Source organism: Drosophila takahashii, chromosome 2R (genome assembly GCF_030179915.1).
Source record: "Drosophila takahashii strain IR98-3 E-12201 chromosome 2R, DtakHiC1v2, whole genome shotgun sequence".
Lineage (NCBI taxonomy): Eukaryota > Metazoa > Arthropoda > Insecta > Diptera > Drosophilidae > Drosophila > Drosophila takahashii.
In genome coordinates this window covers 36,405,876-36,427,600 of record NC_091679.1, presented here as the reverse complement: position 1 = coordinate 36,427,600, position 21,725 = coordinate 36,405,876, and the positions used below count along the sequence as shown (strand labels likewise).

The following is a 21,725-nucleotide window of genomic DNA, read 5'->3' as shown; positions in this document are numbered from 1 at the left end:
TATACTCTAAAGACAAGTAAAGTGGGAGATTTTTATTGTTACTGGGAGATCTGAGGTATCTTTATTCCTTAAAGAAATATAAAAAGAAAAGTTCAACATCATTCAAAAATGGGCGCCTCAATCAGCTGTTTTTCCGTTCCAGTTCAACTTTGTTCCGCCTGCAGAATCAGCTGCTTGCCATGCGAAACGGAAAGGAGGGAAACGTATTTTAAAACTAAATTGAATGTTTACGCAGCGGTTCGCTTATTGCTTTCGGACACAATTTATATAAATAAAGAGCTTGTCATATCGGAGTCACCTATAGTCAGCTGATAACTGCGAACGCCGCGTCGAAAGCAACAAAATTTGCACAAAACACTCGTCCAAGGTCAGCCTTTTAGATATAGAACCGAACCACTAATACAGACGATCGGCCATATAAGCGCTACTAAATCGCTTGCCTAAACAATTTGCAGATACCGTTGAAAGCTCAGCGATCGATTCCAAATCCCCCCGGTACAGACCTCCAGAAACTCAGTCACCGTGATCAGGGGAAGACCTCTGAGCTGCTGGACGAGAAGATTCCTACTGAAGATGGGCTGTGACGAGAAGCGAGAGCCCGTTGGCGGCAGACTGCGGGTCCAGGACATTCCGGCCCTCAACCAGGACCACTGCCGCATGCGGGATCCCGCCAAGGTGGAGCGCATCATCAACGAGTTCGTCTTCGGCGGACCGGAGCGCATGCAGATAGTCTCGGACTTTGACTACACTATCACCAAGCAGCGCACCGAGGACGGCGGGGCGGTGCCCTCCAGTTTCGGGATCTTCAATGCCTGCCAGTCGCTGCCGGAGAACTTCAAGGCGGAGACGGACAAGCTGTACCACAAGTACCGGCCCATCGAGATTGATCCGCACATGCCCATTGCCGAAAAGGTGCAGTACATGATCGAGTGGTGGACCAAGTCGGGCGAGCTGACCAGCGGCTTCCCCTTCGACCAGTCGGAAATAGATCAGATAGCCAGCAAGTATAAGCATGCGCTACGTGACCGCACCCACGAGTTCTTCGCGGACCTGCAGCGCCTGGGCATTCCCACGCTGGTCTTCTCCGCCGGCCTGGGCAACTCGGTGGTCTCGGTGCTCCGCCAGGCCAACGTCATGCATCCGAATGTCAAGGTGGTGTCCAATTTTCTACAGTTCAGGGATGGCCTGCTGGATGGCTTCCAGCAGCCGATGATTCACACCTTTAACAAGAACGAAACCGTGCTGGATGGCAGCGATTACTACGATCTGGTGCACACCAGGGACCACATCATCGTCATGGGCGACTCCATTGGGGATGCGGACATGGCCTCCGGGGTGCCAGCCTCCTCGCACATCATGAAGATCGGCTTTCTGTTCGATCACGTCGAGGCCAACATGGAGAAGTATATGAACACCTTCGACATCGTCCTCGTGGATGACCAGACCATGGATGTGCCCAGGACTCTGCTTGCCCTCATCGAGAAGCAGCACCAGCTGAACCTGCAGGCTGCCCAGCAGAGCTCGCTTTAGTTATCCCAGGCTTATATTCTCTGAAATGTACTCGTGGCCGCTCCTGCTCTCTCATTAGCAGGCTAGTTGCTAACTGGAAAACAACAGAAGCTACTAATTAGGTGGTTTAGGTTTAAACATTTTACTCATCTTTACGAACGAATGTGTATTTCATGAACTCAAATCATATTAAAGACAACGTTGTGCTTTGCATACGAAAATTATTTGTTCTATAATTAAATTAATAATAATCCAACGTTTTATAACTCTTAATAATTTAATACTGGAATTAAGATAACAAATATTTAATTTCTGACAAGAATTTACTGTCTTTCTTGTTTTCCATTAATCATGTTATAACTTACACAACATAACTTACACTTTGTACTAACAATACCGACGTAACTTGAAGGGAATTAGATCATTTTTTCAAAAGCTTATCCGGGCTGTCTACAATCACCTGTAGACATTTCGTTTTACTTTATCTAATGAAGTGGTATAAATTGTATTTTTAAAGTGTAACAATATGATTTACGCTTTATTGAGGAATTATGAATTCCATAAAATCGTATTAAACTTAACTATGTGAACATTTATTTTTTTAAATAACAGAAATTTTTATTATTCTTGTTTTCTAATTTTTTTTTAAAAGCCTGCCAATTTTTAAAAACATTGTGGAAAAGAGTAAAAAGAGTTGTTTTTTCTGTTTGGTTAATAGTGTTATTTTTGACAATGTTTTTGTTGTAACTTCCAAAATTTTAAAAACCTGCAAAAAAAGTTTCGAAAATGAATCATCAATTAATATTGTGAATCAATATTAGAGGATGTCATTTTTTAAATTTCCGATTTTATCAATTTCACCACAACCCAGTTTCCAGAATTTTCGAATCGAAACTGAAACCGGGAACGTCCCACTACTAGGGATGGGCAACGTTGGCCAGTCATCCCAGCTGTCGATAACTCGTGCTATCGGAATATACAAGAGAAATATACAAATCATTGGGCAAATTGGGGTTTTACGCATTTTAAATTCGAGCGTATCGGGTGGGAAAGTGAGTAAAACTAAAGATTTCCGATCGGGGAGCAAGTGCAGCACAGTCAGCGCGGAATCGCAGTGTTCCGAACGTCGTCGCAGCCAGGTGAAGAATGCGGAGGAGGAGCGACGACTGAGCGAGTGGAACCAAAACGGCTGCTGGTGGATTCAGTCCGATCCGGGGGCACCAAGACAACCCAAAAGCGCTGCGTCATGTTCGGATTCGACGGCGAGTACCGCCGGAGACCGGTCCAAAGTCTGGGCGGAGCCTCGCACACCTGCGACCGGGACACGGTGATCAGGAAAGCGGCCCAGGAGCGCCAGAAGCGCAACGAGCTGCGCCAGAAGGAGAATGGAGCCGTGCTCCTCCAGTCCTACGCCCGCTCCTTCATCCATCGGCAGCGGCGCAAGCGGGCGGAGCGGGAGGCTTTCGATGGCTACCTGCTGGCCCACAAGAATCGCCTGGCGGAGGATGAGAGTCTGACCTTCCTCCTGCGGCGCCTCAATTTCTTCTACAGCAGCCGGGAGACCAAGGACGGCGAGCGACTGGTAAGGTGCATCATTGGAGCATCCTCTTAACCTGGCTAATGATTCCCTTATACCCCTTACTTAGATCGAGGTGTGCCAGCAGATCCTCCGCCAGCCTGCTCGCCTGCTGCAGCATTCCTCCTCGGACTCCATGTGGCTGCTGAGGCTCTGCAAGCTGCTGGACACCTGCCTGCTTCAGCTCAGTCTGTCGCACACGGCCCAGGCCATTCCGCTGCGCATGCTGGAGACCTTCACCACCGTCTCCTCTGTGCAGCGCTATGTGGCGGATGAGGGTGTGCTCTTCCGGTATCTGGAGCGAGTCTTTGGCTTCCTGATTGCCCGTAACTACTTTCTGCGCCTGCGACGCTTGCTGGACGACAAGTGTCCGCCGTTGGACGGAGAGACTTTGCAGGCACCGAGTCCGCTGGCCGAGGCTCTGCTCCAGCTGCTGCTGCGTCCGCTGGCAGTGGCCAAAAGGGCCTCCGCCGGTGGCCAGTTGTCGCCCATGTCACTGGCCGTCTGCCAGAACTTCATACGCGACATTCTGGCCACGCCGCACACGGATCCTCTGCGGTACTTTGTGCTGCCCTGCTTCGCGCAGAACGCTGACTTTCCCTTCGACTTGCTGATGCAGTCGCTTTTCGATGCACTGGAAATAGTTGGGTCAGCGGATGCGGACAGCAGCACATCCAGTCGGCGGAGTTTCCTCTTCCATGAAGCGGAAACGGGCCAAAAGATTAGGCGCTTTGATCCGCTCTTCTCGTCGTTTCTACTCAACTCCCTTCTGGTGCTCGATCGCAGGCAGTTGGGTGAGTAGTATTTGATAGCCCTTAAGATATAACTAATCGTCATTTTCTTCCAGCAACCCTGCAACAGAGCTCTTTGCTGGTAGTCTATGTCCGCCTCATCGCCGAAATGATGCCCAACATTCTGCAGCTGCCCAAGTCCACGCTACGCGGCCATGCAAACGCCCCACATCGTCACAGGGACAGCGATGATGAGTCCGAGGACTCGGAGGAGGAAGAGGATCAGCCATCGGCTCGCACCCTGGACTACGATATGGAGCAGACTTGCAGAACCAGTGGCGAACTGAGTGTCAAGGAACGTGAATGTTTGCTAGAGTCCATTGCCATATTGAACGAAACGGAGCGGGTGGACTTTATTGTCCAGCAGCTTGATCCACACATCGAGAATAGTCAGCTCATCTATGCGCTTTGCGAAATATGTCACAACTTAATGATCTACAACAAGCATGCGGTCTTCGAGTACAAGTGAGATTTAATTACTTTAATTACATCATCACTATCTAATCCTTTGTTCCCTTAAGATTGCTCTATACTTTGGCTTTTACTCCCAAGTTCATACGTGCTGTGTGGTTTAAGTTGGCTGCAGAGTCCTCTCAACTGGGCTTCTCGGCTCCACTGACCCTCATTTCCAAGGGCGTTGTGCGTGAGTATCATTTGATACTCTATAAGATACTCTTTCTAATAAAAATATTCTCTTGTAGCTAAACAACAAGGAGTTGACCGCACTATTCCCCTCTTGGCCACCTTTTGCATGCTGTTCGGTCGCCTGCTGCCCACCCTGCATGACGTGGAGTTCGTGGAGAACAAGCTGTTGCTGCAGGTCCAGACCCACATTAACCACGTGCGACTCATGCCCTTTTCCATAGCGGAAATTGTACAAATGTCCAAGACACTGAAGGACATTAGCATGGGCCTGGTGGAACTGGCTTTCCCGGAGACCCGGAGCAATTTGGCCAACTACCGCAGTGTTCTGGGCCACACGGAGGCCGACGACAAGAAGTTGCGGCATCAGAAGCAAATCTGGGCCAATCTACTCAATGTGGTTGTCTTTGTGCTCAACCAGATTCACACACGCGACTTGCGTTTGGGCTTCTGTCCGGAGGCACACTGGACCGTCAGCAGGCTAGACTTGCCATTGGACAGGCCCACAGATCTGCCGCTGACCCATAGCAGTCGCCTGCGGGGAATCCGTCCCTTCCAGCCCATTCGGGACTTTACTCGAGAGGATTTCGAGAACGGACCACCTATGTCTACCAAGCAGATCCGCTCAATCACCATTCTTCGCGAGATTCCCTTTGTGGTGGCTTTCAACAAGCGGGTGAGCATCCTGCAGGGTTTAGTTGCGGCCAACAAAATGCGGGTGCAGGGAAATCTTCAAGCCTTCCTCCAGGGTCCCTTCATTATGATCACGGTGAGGCGGTCGCATCTCTACGAGGATGCCTACGACAAGCTGCGTCCGGAAAATGGTATGTGTTACTTTAAAAATTTAGTCAACTTGATATTATCAATCATTTTTCATTTAGAACCCGATCTGCGCTTCAAGTTCCGCATACAGTTTGTTTCCTCGCTGGGACTCGATGAGGCAGGCATCGATGGTGGTGGAGTTTTTCGTGAATTCCTTTCGGAGCTGATCAAAACTTCCTTTGATCCCAATCGTGGCTTCTTTATGTGGGTATTTAAAACATATCAAAGTAACCAATCTCATAATTCTCACTCGCCAACTCAGGGTAACCACGGACAACAAGCTTTATCCCAACCCAAATGTCGCCGATCTCTTCGAGGACTATGAGAAGCACTACTACTTCATTGGTCGCATCCTGGGCAAGGCCATCTATGAGAACCTTTTGGTGGAGCTGCCATTGGCCGAGTTCTTCCTCACCAAGCTGGCTGGCAAATACTCGGATGTGGATATTCATCAGTTGGCCTCCTTGGATCCCGAGCTGTACCGCAATCTGCTGTACTTGAAGGACTACACGGGCGATGTTAGTGAACTAAACTTAGACTTCACCGTGGCCAGCAGTTCGCTGGGCCAGACGCAGATTGTCGAGCTGAAGCCGCAGGGCCAGAGCATTCCGGTGACCAACTCGAATCGCATTGAATACCTGCAGCTAATAGCCGACTACAAGCTCAATGTGCAGATACGTCGTCACTGCAACGCCTTCCGCAAGGGTCTGTCCAACGTCCTGCCCATCGAGTGGCTGTACATGTTCAGCAACAAGGAGCTGCAAATACTCATTTCGGGTGCCGAGATTCCCATCGACCTGGAGGATCTGAAGAAGCACTGTAAATACGGCGGTGAATTCAGTCCGGAACACCCATCGATTGTGGCTTTCTGGGAGGCTCTGGAGGGTTTCGATGATCTGCAGCGCAGGCAGTTGCTCAAGTTCGTCACCAGTTGCTCCAGGCCACCGTTGTTGGGCTTCAAGGTTGGCATTGCATTGTCTTCTATGTTGTGTTAGATATAATATATATTATTTTAAATTTCCTCCACAGGACTTGGACCCTCCGTTCTTCATTCAAAATGCTGGGGATATGGAACGACTGCCGACGGCCAGCACCTGTACCAATCTGCTGAAGCTTCCGCCCTTCAATACCGTGGAACAAATGCGTGAAAAACTGCTCTATGCCATACAATCCGGTGCTGGCTTTGAACTAAGCTAATCTGTCAATCCTCAGAGACTCCACAGACACATATCCCAAAATCACAGCCCCCGACGAGTAACGAAATTCCACACAATTTACCCACCTGGCAGAGCAAAAGAATCGCAGGACGGCTATTCCAGTTAATTTACAAACGATGTACATTTTGATTACCGCAATTGCTTAGTGTAAAGTATGAAGCTTATGAGGTCTGTTTATCCAAGTTTATCTTTTTAGTTCGTTTGAGTTTGTTTTTCGTATACAAAATATAAATGTAAATCGAAGCGAGCTAAGAATATTTCAATAAAGGGCAAGCGTTGTCAGTCCGCACGTTTGATGGAACTTATTTATTGCCATCGCAAGGTATTCGTTGCCCCCGATTTCCACCCACTTTCATAAATCATCAGCTGCCTTGAAGCGCCGCCGCGTCCAGCTGCCAGGCCTGTTGAATAATTCGTTCGTAGACCATTTGGGTTGCCGAGGAGGCGAACAGAAAGTCAATGTGATTATAGCCGGGCACCTGATACATCTGGCTGTTGCTGTTCCGCAGCTCTCGAACCAAACGCTGCACATCCGCCTGACTGGACAGCGCGTCCCGGTTGCCGTGGAAGATCTGCAGCTGCAGGCGAACATTGGCCAACTGATATGAGGGGGGCGTGGCCTGGCCGTATCGCAGCGTATTGAGTCTCGGGGAGCGATGGTCGTACTGCTGGAATTTGCCTGCGGACGAAACGAAAGACCCATCAATGGTAATCTCGCCTCCTTTTTATGCCCACCACTGCGGGGTGGCATGCACTGAGAAAAATCTGGAAATTATTTGCATAATTTGGAAACAAATTTTCTTTAATTTTTTAAATACCACATTTTTGTTTACTAATTTTGAACCGAAACAAACTGCGAGTTCAAAATTAAATTCTTAATTGATTTGCTTTCAAACCTAAAACTTTTTTTAAAAGATTTTTTTTAAAATACGTTTAATTTAGCTCCATATGAAAAGTCGTGCCAAAAGACATATTTTTTAAATATTCCAAAAACTGGTGTTTCTGCTTGGGTTTTAGCTAGGATCAATTGGAGATTAATCCCCCAAAAAATCTAGAAAATGGAAATTATTCTTGGTAATATAGTATCAAATAAAATATGATAAATATTATTTATCATATCAAATATTATTAATAGTATTTTCTTCTGATTTTTCCCAGTGCATTTTGGCATATGTGTGCTGTCCGACTTACCGCTATTGATGAGCTGCCCAAAGTGCTGCAGTTGGCCCCGCGAAATGCCCGCCGGCGTGTTCTCCAGGATGCGTGGCAAGATGTTCTGGCGAAGAAAGAGCGGAAGACCATTTTGTTAGGCTTAAACTCTCGAACCGTTTAAATTTTATGAGCAGCAGCCGGAAACAGGACCCCATCTCACCTCACCTCGCCTGACCACTCATGTGTGTATCGGTGTGTGTGTGCTCAGGCTGCTATTTCCGTTTCATTGCGACACAAAGCATATACGGAAGTGCACACAGGCACACACACAGACCAACACACGCCCACTCACACATGAACGGGCACAGGAGCGAGGACTCGGGTTGAAAGGCCAAGAGGTCCTTGCTTTGATCCTGCGGAGAAAGTGGGCGAAAGCAGGGGAGCAGAATTTATATTGCGAGTATTTGTTTTGAAATTAGCTGCTTATTCGCCCCAGCCAATGATTAAGGTAAGTGCAATGAGCTTTTCAGTTTTATATTGAGTTTGATATTGATATTGCTGCAGGATACTGATTGAAATTGCCAACAGATTTGAAAAGCCGTCTAGGAGAAGACAAAATGAAGGAGTTTTCTAAGAGAAATATTGATGCAAGGATAAGTAGCTTCACCACCTCCTTAAACAGGTAAATATGTTTTTCTTTATGTTTTTATATAAGTGGGGATGAAGTCGTACTACGTACTTGGTTTTCAAGTAATCTCTTTTATAAATTGTAATTATTTCGGGTTTCTATTAAATTATGAAAGTTAATGTTTAAAGAATACCTTTTACACTGATTAAATGATTATTACTGATTTTTTATTGTTAATGGATTGTGTATCCATTCTTTTTTTTAGACTTAAATGTATTTATAATTGTTTTGTTATTTTTTCAACTAACACAATTAAAGAGCTTACAGCCGTAAAAAAAATTAAATATTCCCTAAAATGAAATGCACCTTTTTTCTGATTTCAAATTAAATGGGACTTAAGAGCTTAAACCATTTAATTGCAGAGTTGTTCTTGTAAGCTCTTTTTAAAATTCCATTTAAATCCGAGAATCTTTGTTTAAACAGAGTATCTGGTAAAAACAGTTCGCTTTTTGCCGATGTGCTGATGCTTGTAATTTTTTTGGGGGGATGCGGCTCTGCAGTTTTCAGTTATATAGAATTTTATGTAAATCGGGCGGACTTTAAATTGCCATGACAAGCCATTGAAACGTTGCATGCGTCCTGCGGCGACATATATTTTTTTGTTTTGATGTTTATTTGATTTTCCGCCTGGCCGTTGCATTTCCCCATTTTTTCTCATCTTTGTTTCCTTTTTGCAGCCAGCCAGCAACTTGTGGCAAATACTGGCAATTTTGTGCCGCCAGCTTGTTTGTGTTTCCCCGAGTTTTTCTTTTGCTTTTCCTTTCCCTTTGCATTTATTTTTCTTACATCTCGTATATTTTGTATTTTTTTGTGCTTCAACTCGAATCTTATTCGACGCAGTGCAGTTCTCCAAGAGTGTTGAACTTTGCGAGGGTCGTGGGCGGGATTCCAGGGGTTTTTTCTGGGGTTCCAGGGGTTACTAAATATGCACAAATATTTATTCGGACTTCTATCTGTGTGGTGTGGCATGTTCGGCAGTTGTCACAAGTATCGCCTCGCTCCATTTGCTCAAGCTCGACGTCTTTTCACTGTATTTGCCTAACAATTTTTCGCTGCTGCTTCTGGTTTGTTGACTTTTTATGGAAGTTATGACTCTCGCATAGATATTTGTAGATATGACTCTTGTGTCAAGTGGCAGTAGCTCCGAGAAGTCGTTATTTACTGGCATCCGTTGGCATTGGAAGTTAAACATTTGAATCGGAAACAATAGTTTGGAAATACATTTTGCAACTATATTTAGCTGCAAAGCTTTACGAATTGGAAACTTCTTTAGATAGTAAAAATTGTTTAAAGAATTTAAATTCTTTTTAGAAAAATTATTAATTATTGGGTCTAAACTTTTTAAGCTACATGGCTAAAAAGGATAAAATAAGAGATCAATATTATATTTATTCACTTTTATTTAAGTTCTTAAACTTGTTGTCCTTCTTCTTTTATTTTTCCCCCATGGACTTTTTTTTCGTTTGCTCATTTCGATTTAGGGTTGAGTTATATAAAGGCATTTCTAGGTCCATTCTTTACTTAACCCTTGGATTATTCAGCGCCTGAAATGCTTATTTATGGCCGCATATGTAAAAAGATTTAAGAACTATATCCACGGGAACTTTCTAACCTTTTTTCCTGCTCTCTGGGCAACTATAAAAACTCCAAAGCCGGCTTTGGCTTCGCAGTGTCCAGGGCCGCAACCAATTGGCCAAAGCCCCCACTTTAATAACTTACCAGCGGCACTTGGCGCCAGGGAGTGACCCCAACACGAAAGTCCGCCCCCAAAAACACACCAACAACTAACCCACTTCAGATTCAAATTCAGATGGTAAGCCTTTTGAGCACGCGCCCCAGAAACACTCCGAACACACAGATAAGCCATAAAGTTTTTTCCTTCGTTACACGGTCGCGATTTATTTGCCATATTTCACGGCAAAACAAAATTTAAATGTACCGTGTGCGCGCGGGAAACAAAAAGTGTTTAAGGCAGCGTGGCGTATACGTAATGTGTGTGTTATACTCTAGTTAGCCGCCAGGTGGAGCGGCATTTTCGGTTGGAGGGGGAAGTTTGAGTACTTCGGAGGGGCGGGGAAGAAGTTTGGAGCACCTTTTTCGGTTGCACACTTTTGCAGGAAATTTCAATTTTATAAAGTCTTTTGAGCAATGCTCTAAATAAATAAACTATTTTGCTTTGCCAACAACTAAAAGGAATAAAATTATTTTGGAAAAGAAAAACGTAAGACAAAATTAAAGTAATTGTTTATCAGATGATTTTTAAATAAATTTTTTTTTTTAATTTGTTCATTCTTACTTGTTGTAATTTTTTTGAAACCTCGAATAACTATTATCAGTTAAAAATACCATATTTAGTTGAATTCAGAAATTATTGTAATTCGCGGCTCATAAGCATTAAACTTGGATGAATACAAACACTGCCATCAATTATTTCGTTTTAAAAAAATAGAAATAAACAAACTAAGTAGAGTTATTACAAAAACTTATTTGAAAATATAAGTTTTAAAAGGGCTTTTACAGCTTAATTTTTTCCAAAATATTGACGCGTTGTATGCAACCGGCAATTAACCCTTTTTGTTGGGTATTTATTGCCTCCCTTTGGCTACCCCTTTTTTATCCAACTCCACAATAGTTCTGGCCTGACTTTCAACCAGGAAGCTTTGCCCGGCAAGAGCAGCTCGTTTACGCATTTAAATTCAAATAACTTTTATTACCGAAACTAAGGCCTCTGTCCCCCCACTTTCGCCTACCGAAAATACGTATGTTTGTCTGTTTCAGGGAGTTTTTGTGGGGTGTGCAATGGAAACGACCGGCTCACTCCAGAGTGCAATAAAAACTTTTGCATACAACAAGAAAAAAGTTTTCGGGGCGCTTTGTTGGCTAAATTATGGCCCGCATATATAATCGTACTCACACGATCCAATGGATAGTCGCTGAAGCCCACGTAAAGGGAGGTGAAGAGGGTGCAGAGGGCGTAGGTGGGTCGGGTGGCAGTGCAGAAGAACTGGCCGCCCACCTGGGTCAGCGCCGTCGCCGGGAGCAGTTCGTGGAGGCCAAGTTTATTCAGCAGCAGCTGCACGGAGAAAATGCCATCAGTTTAAGTTTTACCCGTAGTTCATCTTTGGGTTAGGTTATTTGCAATTAAAATGGTTAAAGTCATTTTAAATTCAAATATAAAAAATGCATTAGTAAAAGGACCTCTATTTTAAGTTTTACCTAATTTCATCAAAATATTTTATACTAATTTACTCGATTTTATCATAATTTTTAATGATTTAACTTAATATTCTTATGGTTTGAGTATATTGTATCAGTATTAGTGAGAATATATTTTAATAATATTAATCAAATATTAAAAAACAAAACTACTAAGATGAGTAATTTGAAAATCATTAAATTTTTCAATCGCTTCCTAAACTTTTTTTTCTACTGTGCAGTTGAAAACTAAGAGCCTTATGTGTATGAAAAATAAACAGAAATGTTAATCTTTTTGATAACTTTTTTGCGAGACTGACAGAGCTTATCACTTGTGCAGCTTTATAAGCACTTTCCAATCCAGTTTCCCGTCAAGTATACGCACCGTGACCCCGACACTGTCACTGGCCAGCAAACGCAGTGGCGGACTACTGAGATGCTGGAGAAAGGCCACCGGAGCCATCAGAGCCGCATTGGCGAACCGCACATTGTACTCGGGCCTCTGAGACAGCAGGACCAAGAGCACAGTGGTCCCCTGCGAGTGGCCGACGTAGTGCACCTGCCGGCGATTCGTCCTGGCCAGCACGTAGTCCACGATGGCGGGCAGGTCGTAGACGCCAATCTCGTGCCAACTGAACTGCCAGAAACGGGCATCGCTCGTTGCTAGAGTGCGATGCCCGCGGGAATGGGTAGTGCCCCTGGCATTTCCCAGCCAGACGTCAAAGCAACGGGCATGGAGCTCCAGAGCCAGCGATCTTCCCCTCCCCCCCGACACGAAATCCCCGGCGGATCCGAGGAGGCCGTGCATCAGGACAAAGGGGCGCAGATGCTGCGGGCACCGGGGACTCCGGGGAGCGGGAATCCGGTGTAGACTCAACCTATATCCATCGGCAGTCTCCACGCGATGCACTTGACATTCGAGTTGCTGCCTCTGTACCGCCTGGCAAACTGAGTCTATCAACGGCGACCTCTGACCCCCGATCAGGCCAATCCCACAGATCACAATCACTGTCACTATCACTGTATTGAAAACCCAGCTGCTTTCCATACTGTTCGATTCCGAGTGCTGCCTTTAAGACATGATTGTTGCCACGTGACGTGCGAATGGATACTGCGGCTTTCGGTGCATTCGCTTTCGGTTTTTGTGTTTGCGTATACGCAATGTGGGACGTGAAAAGGGGGTGGGCTTTGGAAGCAGGGGAAGGGGGACAGGGGGAGGCACTCTGAATGGGAGCTATAAATAAACACATTTTCAACTTTTGTTGACTGACAATTGAAGTCTACTACGTAGGTGGCCTAGAATCGCTAAAATATGCAGTTTTAGATTGCCCGAAATGGTTAAGCTTACTATTATTTTTTGAAGATTAAAAATTAAACTATTTTTTTGGGCTTACAAAATAAAAAATTTGGAATAATACTTAGTTGTTTTCATTTAAATATGCATTTTGGTACGCTCGAAAAATATTCGGAAAAATTACACTATGCAGCATCAAAAATTTACCTCGATGGATACTATATTTTTGGATTTGTTACGAATTCCAAAGTTAAACTGCGTTTTCCAAAAAGTTCCCCGACGCAAGGATTCTTAGCAAAAGGACCTCAAAGTTCGTAAAATTCAGAAATTGGCCAACTTTCCAAAGCTCTCAGAGGCAAACGGATTCATGGTTTGGTTAGATGCTAAAGTTTTTTAAAAGATACACTCTTTATCTTTCAAACCCCATACTTAGAATAATTTTAGGATTTTTATTAAGGGAGAAACAAGTTTTAGAAAACATAGTCAAAAAACATAAAAGCATACAGCTGCGGTCAAAATAGTAGTAGTGTTGCCGTCATGTGTTTTTAAAAGTTTTTTGTTGTCACTTTTCTTATCCAATTAGTCTAATAGTACAATTATAATCAATACAATATTACCAGAAGAAAATGAATTACAACAACAAACTTTTAAAAACACAGGGCGGCAACACTAATACTATTTTGACCGCAGCTGTATGTTTTTAAGTTTTTTGACTATGTTTTCTGGAATCTATTTCTGCCTTAAAAAAAATCCTAAAATTATTTTAAGTATGGGGCTTAAAAGATAAAGAGTGTATCTTTTAAAAAACTCTAGCATCGAATCAAACTATGAATCCGTTTGCCTCTGAGAGCTCCGGAAAGTTGGCCAATTTCTGCATTTTTCGAACTTTGGGGTCCTTTTGCTAAGAATCCTTGCGTCGGGGAACTTTTTTGAAAACGCAGTTTATCTTGGGAATTCGTAACGAATCCAAAAATATAGCATCCATCGAGGTAATTTTAAAAAGCACTAAAAATGCTGCACAGTGTTATCTGCTTCTAGGTGAAATTTTTGTAAACTAAAGTAAATTTACTTAATTCATGACAATATTTCTTTTAGCCTTAGTTTTACAAAAATAAATTTTTAAGCTAGTCTCTATTCACTTTTAGCGATATTGAAAAGTTTTCTTGTTAATCTTTAAGTGAAGGAGCTACATTAAATGAAACTAGAAACTATACTTCACATTTGAGTTTCTCAGCCCCTGAAACTTGAGACATTTATGCGTCATTAAAATGTTCGTAATACCAACCTAATTATCACCAAACCCAATTAAAACAAGATACTGTAGTTTCCAGCGACCCTTATGTTCTAATTAGCTGGATTAATTTACTCCCAGCCTTTCGTCGATTTGGCGCTTTACTATTCTATATGGTCGCCATGACAGCGGTGATGTGAAGAGCGCCAAACCGCAATCTGCTGCACAATGCATACGGAGACGAAATCAAATATGTACCAACGTTTGAGTACATATCATGTATAATGAGCGACTGACCGAGTGAGTGAATGACTGACTGAATGACTGACTGGCAGTGGACAGCACATGTTGGGCGGCCTATGTGATTTACAATCCGAATGGCTTGGACGTGTTGAAAATGCAATCGTGCTAATTAAAACGACCGCGACACAGAGCGTGTGAAATTATTACACAGCATAGATAGTTATATATATATGTGTGTGCCCTGTCCCCGAAATAATGGAACGGATCGGAGAGTTGTAGCTGTGGTTTCTCTGGCCAGAAATTTCTGGCAAGGCAATAATAGAGTGCGGTCAAATGGCCAAAAAATTCTGTTATTTGCAACGTAAAGTTAAACCATTGGATGCCATGTAAACTTTTCAATCTGCAGCTTCTTGATAAAAACTGAATGCCAACTTGACCCGAAACCGCAAAACTTTTAGAGCCTTGTTGAAATGGATCTCATCACATATTAAGCGTTTTAAGCTACGAAGTTGCAGAGCCAAGTGTGTACGCCAGTCTTATGGAAATTCATTTTTACTTAAAAGAGAATGGAAAATGCTGCACCGATGAGAAAAATCATATGAAAATATATTGCTTCTGATGAAATTCGACCATTTTTGAATTGAGAGATCACAAGTAAATAAAAACCGTAATATTTAGCTTACATTTTTTAAAGGTTATATTGATGAAAGCTGTGAATATCAAATTAATTGTTATATTTTTTATCTGTGTAACAAATGAATATAAAAAGAGGAATAACTTTGGTAGAGAAGACATGCCAAAAGCCAGCATCGAGTTAAGTAAATATGATTCAAGGACACTTGGCTGGCTGCGGAATCCCTTTGGCCACTTACTTTTGTGCACAGATTCCCTGCCCACTTCCACTTCCACTTTTCTTGGAAGCCATTTGAAAAAGCGATTTTAATACTTTCTCGCACAAAAGCTACTTAAAGTTTGCCCTGGCCTGGCGCTTAATTCGTTTTCGTTTTCCTCCCTTTTTTTTGTCAACAGCCAACAAAACAAGCGAGAAAAAATAGAAATAAAAGTTTTTTGTAAATTGAGTTAAGTTAATTTTTTTCTTTGTTTTTACCAAGTTTTTGGGGTTTTTTTTTGGCAGCGGGAAGTTTGCGCTTTGGTTTGCCTAATAAATGTGCGTGCAAACAAAGGGCCAAAATGGCCGAATTGGGTGGGAGTGAGAGGGATAGTGGATAGACAGTTGTTGCGACAGCCAAAGGATAAAGGATAATGACAGCCATTAGTATTAAGTGCGCGCTGGCTACTTTGGATCCTCCCCCAATGTAGCAGGTTTTTTTCCGCAACAACTTCGACTGCAGCTCCATCTCCTTTCTTTTTCTATCCCCTGCTCATTAAAGTTGTTAAGTACTTGGCGTAAATGTGGCTTTTCGAGGGGCCCGTGAGCTGTGAGCTGAAGTTCCCGAAGGACTTCTGAACGAGCGCCGCCATTAAAGTTAATTTAAATGCGCCCTAAGCGCTTTAACCTAATTCGTTTGCCCAAAAACTAAGGCGAGGAAATGAGGGGCACTGAACTGACAAATAACAAATATTGCATTTCTTAATCTGTTGAGATATTCAATAGCTCACATGTTTTGATTTTATCCGTAAAACCGTATTTTGACTTTGCATTCTACCCAGAAATGAAGCCACATTCAGAGCTCCACTTTCATTTCATTGCAAGATACAAAAGCCTTTCAAAACAATTCACTGCACAATGAGTGACATCAGGTAACCAGGCGAAGGGTTGGGTGGAAATGGGAAAGGGAAGGGAAATGAATGGGGCATTCAGTCGTCAAAAATGTTTTCATGTTCATATTCTGGTTTTTGGTCAAACTGAGTCTTCTTGTTACTCTATAAAATGTATTTGACTGGTTTTAAATCTTGTAGTTTGTTATACTTTTGTTATGAAATTGTTAGGAAATGACTAATAAAACTTGTAAGCAAATACAACATATCAATGACTTGATAAATCTTAATTTAATTTTTTATTTTTTGCAATGGTTTTGTTTACTGCACTAAATATTTAATATGTCTTCTCCGAAAAATACTTTTATTTAATATTTATAGAAACAAAATAAAGGGTATTTCTATTTCGCTATCCAAAGTTCTGGTTACTATTCTTACATTTTTTCTCCTCCCACCTTTTGTTGGCTCTTTTATGGGGTGCACGCCACATTTGCGTTCAATGAGCATGAGATAATGTCATCATCAACGTCGTCTTCATCATTCATCGCCAGACTTTCTGGTCAAATGAAATGCGAGATGTTGTCTGGCATTCGGTCTCCGAGAAAATACCTCCTGGCATTTAATGAGGATTGCACTTTTAATTAATTCCATATTTACCTAAATGGGTGGGATGAGCCAGCTTATATTGTGAATAAAATAGCAGGTGTTCCATGGTACTCCATTATTACATGATTTAAAACGTTTCACAATGATTTGCAGCATTATTTTTACTCTATAATTCCTTAACATTTTAATTCATGCTTTTGTCTATTAAATTGATTTAAGAGCAGCTCAACATTTTCCAATCATATTAAGCCACGTGGCTCCACTTGTTGTGTTTTCCTTGGTGAGCGGGCTTAATAAAATAATATGCAATAAAGCGTTCGAATTTCAATTTACAATTTCTATGGCTGCCTGCGAAAATAATTGCATCTCGCCCGCAGAGCAAACCTTGCCAATTGAATGGCGGAAGGCTTTTTTGCGTATTTTGTTTCATGCAATTAAATTTATATTTACAGCAATGTTTCACACACAGCAGCCGGTGGATAAATCAGAGCAGATAAATATATATATATGTATATTTTGCAATCCGGTGCCTTTTCCAATTTTTATTTGTTTGACATTTGCATATTGAGTTTGATTCTTTATTTTTTTATGATTTACGTGTCCACTTTTTTGTGTATTGTACATATGAAATATACAAGATTTTCACTTTGATTTGATTCCGCATCGTATAAACATTTATTTTTCATTTATTGCCGCTGTCAAACATTCACAAAGGGACTTCAATTGAGGGCTAAAGCGCCAAATAAATTCCACTTAGTGAGTCATAAAGAAAATTTGGCTGATTTTTAAAGTAATTTTTTTAAATAAATCATAATCAGGATACTTCTATATGTAGATTAATCTCAGGCACGTATTTTCATTTCCGCAGAAGAGCCAAAAGAAAACCTGCTCGGCATATCAATTATTTATAATTATTATTAATTTTCAAAGCAAGCAACCAAGCAAACAAACAGGAAAAAACTGAGCACGAAAAAACAAGGAAACCACAAAGAGAACCTCAATTAAAATTCAAATTAGAGCGCTTGGGAAATTCGCTCTGCCTGGTGGCAAATGTGCGAAAACTTAAAACCACAAGGAGGTGAACCGTTTTACCATTCACCTCATCCGCATTTTCCTCTGCAGGAAAACTAACTGCCTAAAATGAAATATGAACCCGTGAGGGTGGGAAAATGCGAGGGAAATGCTGGGAAAATGGGGAAACCCGACTTCCTCAGCCATGGACTACTAATAAGAAATTTGTGAACTTTGCAAATTTGCCATCATTAATTCTGGGCGGGGGGGTAAATGAGGAGATTCTTGGGGGGCGTTCTGGGTAAATTGTCGAACGGGAACATTTTTCATTCGCCGTCGTCCTTCGTCATTGTGTAATAATTGTCAAGCAATTTAAATCGAAGCTCCCAGCGTAATAAATTGTCATATGGCAGGAGGCGGGAGGCGGGAGGCGGGAGGCGGGAGGCGATGGGCGGGAAGCGGGAACACGCCCCCAGGACCTTCAAGGCTTTTCGCAAAAGTCCTGACTTCGGCGATGAAAAAATAAGGTAATGAGGAAACGGAAATTGTTGCCGGAAGTTGGGAGCCAAGGCGAAAAAGGCGGAAGCTCATTTTGCAATATTCACAGACGACTGATTTCGATTTCTAGCGACGGCTTTTTCTGGGCTTACACCATGAATTGTAAATTGATTGAGGACCGAAACGAAAATCCTCCGATTTTGCTTTGTCCCTTCCAGGCTCCCAGTTATTTATCATTAATAATAGTGGCCTGTGGCTCTGGGTATAATTTCGCAAAGGAAACCCAGATTAAAGAAGTTATTTCGGTGCCTCGGTAAGGCAGTTGTAAATACCTTGTAAGCCTAATTTAAATCTCAAAATATGTTTCAACAACGCTTTGTTGTAAAAAGCATTTTTTGTTGGCAAAAGGTTCTATCTTGAAACATTTGTATAAAAAAAATTGTAAATAAAATTTAATACATTTTTCGTAGCTTTTGAAAGTGTTAAAAAAATTTAATTTAGAAATTTGTAATTCAATAATTCAAACGAACGAATAATTTTTTTTTGAAAAACATTCTGCCCTTGAACATTTAACTATAATGAAGTATATTTAAATGATCTTAAGATCGTTGTATTCATTACAATGATAGAATAACTAAAGAAAAGATTTATACCTCTATATGAATTAATTAATTTTCTATCTTGTAGATCCTTGGCCCTAATGACAGTGCAAATATTTGGAGTGTTTGCCCCACTTTACTGCTTGTGTATGCTTTAATGAGAATATATATCTGCAGCTTCTCCAGAATTTACCATTTTCATTTCCTGATTTGTCTCGGCTTTCAGCCCTTTGGTGGCCAAGGTTTAGGCCATGTCCTGTGACAGGAGCCGCCAAATGCCGAGTGCTGAACCGTTTGTCAGCCAGGGCAACAAAATGGCTGCGCGAAATGCGCTCGTAAATGCTTCCATGTTGCCAAGTTCTTGTTTGTGAAGAGCTGTTCAAATAAGCACCGGAGCTGCAAAAACAACAGCGGCATCAGGGGTCCTGGGCTTAAAAAGGTAGGGTGTTTAGTAGGAGAACAGGTCCTGCCCGACGTTAGTTTCATTGTTGACATTGCAGAGGCAACAGAAACAGCAACAGAAACGGCAACGTGGCAAGAGTGAGCTGGGAAAAAAGGCAACAAAAAGCAATTAACTTGGCTTACATCTTTGTTGAAAGTTGAAACTGAGGGCGCGATTTATGCCGCCGGCGCAGCGGGAACAGGTGAACAGGAGTTGCAGGTGCATTTTCACTGTGAGCTCAAGTGTCCACTCGTCCCTCGTCCTTCGGTTTTCGTCCTTGGCTGAGCAAACGAAACAAAACTGAAGCGTCAGTCTCGCACAATGATAAAAGTTAATGGCTTGGCGCACTTCAGGGGTTAGATTCTGCTTTGATTCCCCGTAAAATTGCCAAGGGGCCAGAAGTGCAGATGGCTGGGTGCAGAGTTAAATGATTGAATATTCACACTGGGCACCTGGAAAAATTATACGATACGTACGAACTGGAAAAAAGAAACTGGACGTAGAACGATTCACGTCCTTTTTTACTGCATACTTTTTAACACCTCTTTTAAGTGATTTTGAAGCACCAATGCTTTTTCAAGGTTTTTGAGTAAATCTGCCAATAGTTAAGAGGATATATACATCATGTTTAAATGGAAATATTTTATTAATTAACTATAGTTTACCTGTCCATATAAACATGCAAATTCCCTCTTTTCGCCGATTATATTCCCAAGAGAAACAACTATTATCTGCTTTCTTTCTTTATTTTCAATGTTTTGATTTCTCATTTTCCATTGCAATCTACCAACCTTGGGGTATTTATTTTCATTACACATTTCCATTGCCGGCTCAAATTGCATTTTCTGACGTTTTATTCTCTTTTGATTTATGCAGTTGCATTAACATCAACGTGTTTGATTTCGATTTATATTTTAATTCGCATTTCCATCTGATTTGATTTGCATTTTTTACTTGCCGTTTTTTCTACCAATTTATCTTATCTCTGTTTTAGACTAATTATGCTCGTTTACATCGCTTATTCCAATAGAAGCTTAATATTAATTAATTCCCAACGGGATTTTTTGTTGACTCGTTTTTAGCTATTTAAAAAGGTTTAAATAGAACTACAAAAAAGCTCATGCGTGTTTTTGTTCGATTTGTTTTAAAGTGTGGGACATTCAGCTTGAAGCTGAACAACTCCTGTCTGTTGTCTGTTTTTTTAAGCATAGGCGCAGGAAAATTTGCTACACACAGAGACACTAAAAAACATTTATACAATTCGGAGAGACGACATTGATTTGCATGTGTTTGTGGGTAGAATATTTCGATTTACCAGTGTTCTCTAAAAAATAATTCCCTTTTTTCCGATATTTGTAGTTTTTCTTCTAATTAAAATGGACACAAATATTTGCACAGACATAATTGCTCAATAAATATTTATGTATATTCCATATTCTTCTTGTTTATTTGGTTGTTGTTGTTGTTGATTCTGGCAGGTACCTGATACTTAAATATCAATTAGTTAGGAGTAAAGGTGGCAGGGGAAATCTGTCTGAAGCAAATAAGAGAGTTTAAGAGGTTCTCGGCCTTAATCGCTTGCGTGTAAAAGCGCCTAAAAGCGAGCTATGCGAACTACAGCAAAAATGTTATTGTATATGTAATCGCAATACAGTTATATAAATACACCGATATATACGCAAAAATGTTCAGCCTACACACAAATATATAGATATATATATATAATATATATAGATTCGTATTCTAGCTTGTAAATATTTATATATATACGTTGAGTTTTGACTTAGCTTTGGTTTTCTTTACGTTTTGGTTTCATTGTTTTTTAACACTTAGGGTTTTTGGCAATTGGAGCTCTGGCCTTGCCAATTTGGCATTTGGGGCCAAAAGTCTCCAATTATTGGACGAATTGTTGATATACGTTGCGTATCATGCTCAAAGTGAGTGAATGAGAGGGATAGAGCCGTAGCATGAGTGGGTCAGTGGGTGAGTTAGTGGGAGAGAGATAGAGAGAGTTAGGGGCCTAGTTCCTTAGATTAGCGTAGAGTTGGCAAACTCGGTTTTGGACTATTCAGCATGATGGCTAGAGACACTAATCAGCTGTTTTTCAAAGTTATTTATAAGTCCAAATTCATGGGGAATAGAAACTATAAAATAGAAAAATCTTTGTGTGACCAATCCCCTAAGAGACTCTTGTTTGGGGCACAATGTGACCATGCAGTCTCCTGAAATGTAGGTAATTTGCCCTAAAGACAAGAAATGAGTATGTAAACATTCCAATTTAAAGCAAAAACTTGTTTACTTTCCGTAAACAGCTCGTTAAATAATTAACTTTAATGTGCTTGCTATCAAACTGCTGTTTAGTGCCAATGGCCATCGCTCGAAGCTGTTGACTTGTTTGCCTGCGTTGAGTTGTGCTTATATTTTAAAGCTTAAAGGCAATAGGTTTCGCAAACATGGCCGTTAAAGTACATATTTGTATGTAGTAGAAAA

General features: G+C 41.7%; 4 protein-coding genes across 5 annotated transcripts in view; 3 read left to right on the top strand and 1 right to left on the bottom strand.

The window, feature by feature from the left end:
* The first annotated feature begins 165 nt into the window (after positions 1-165).
* On the top strand, positions 166-1,730 carry cN-IIIB (cytosolic 5'-nucleotidase IIIB). The gene is made up of 2 exons (XM_017150122.3): positions 166-367; positions 456-1,730. The coding sequence occupies exon 2, from the start codon at positions 574-576 to the stop codon at positions 1,528-1,530; it is 957 nt and encodes a 318-aa protein (XP_017005611.1). The 5' UTR covers positions 166-367; positions 456-573; the 3' UTR covers positions 1,531-1,730.
* Positions 1,731-2,425: 695 nt separating this feature from the next.
* Positions 2,426-6,846, top strand: LOC108063120 (ubiquitin-protein ligase E3C). The gene is made up of 8 exons (XM_017150098.3): positions 2,426-3,091; positions 3,156-3,879; positions 3,933-4,341; positions 4,398-4,519; positions 4,578-5,342; positions 5,400-5,544; positions 5,603-6,302; positions 6,370-6,846. Exons 1-8 carry the CDS (start codon positions 2,756-2,758, stop codon positions 6,535-6,537), a joined length of 3,369 nt encoding a protein of 1,122 aa, XP_017005587.2. The 5' UTR covers positions 2,426-2,755; the 3' UTR covers positions 6,538-6,846.
* Positions 6,695-12,850, bottom strand: LOC108063121 (lipase 3). Its single transcript, XM_017150099.3, has 4 exons — positions 11,978-12,850; positions 11,312-11,470; positions 7,749-7,833; positions 6,695-7,236 (listed from the first exon to the last, which is right to left on the bottom strand). The coding sequence occupies exons 1-4, from the start codon at positions 12,638-12,640 to the stop codon at positions 6,920-6,922; spliced, it is 1,224 nt and encodes a 407-aa protein (XP_017005588.2). The 5' UTR covers positions 12,641-12,850; the 3' UTR covers positions 6,695-6,919.
* nord overlaps positions 7,865-21,725 on the top strand; it is a 60,769-nt gene continuing 46,908 nt past the window's right edge. The window contains exons 1-2 of one of the 2 annotated variants that reach the window (XM_070213253.1): positions 7,865-8,217; positions 8,274-8,391. In XM_070213253.1, coding sequence (XP_070069354.1) covers positions 8,327-8,391 — 65 coding nt within the window. In that variant the 5' untranslated portion in view covers positions 7,865-8,217; positions 8,274-8,326. The remainder of the gene's footprint in view (positions 8,218-8,273; positions 8,392-21,725) is intronic. The other variant, XR_011417974.1, reaches the window with a different exon arrangement.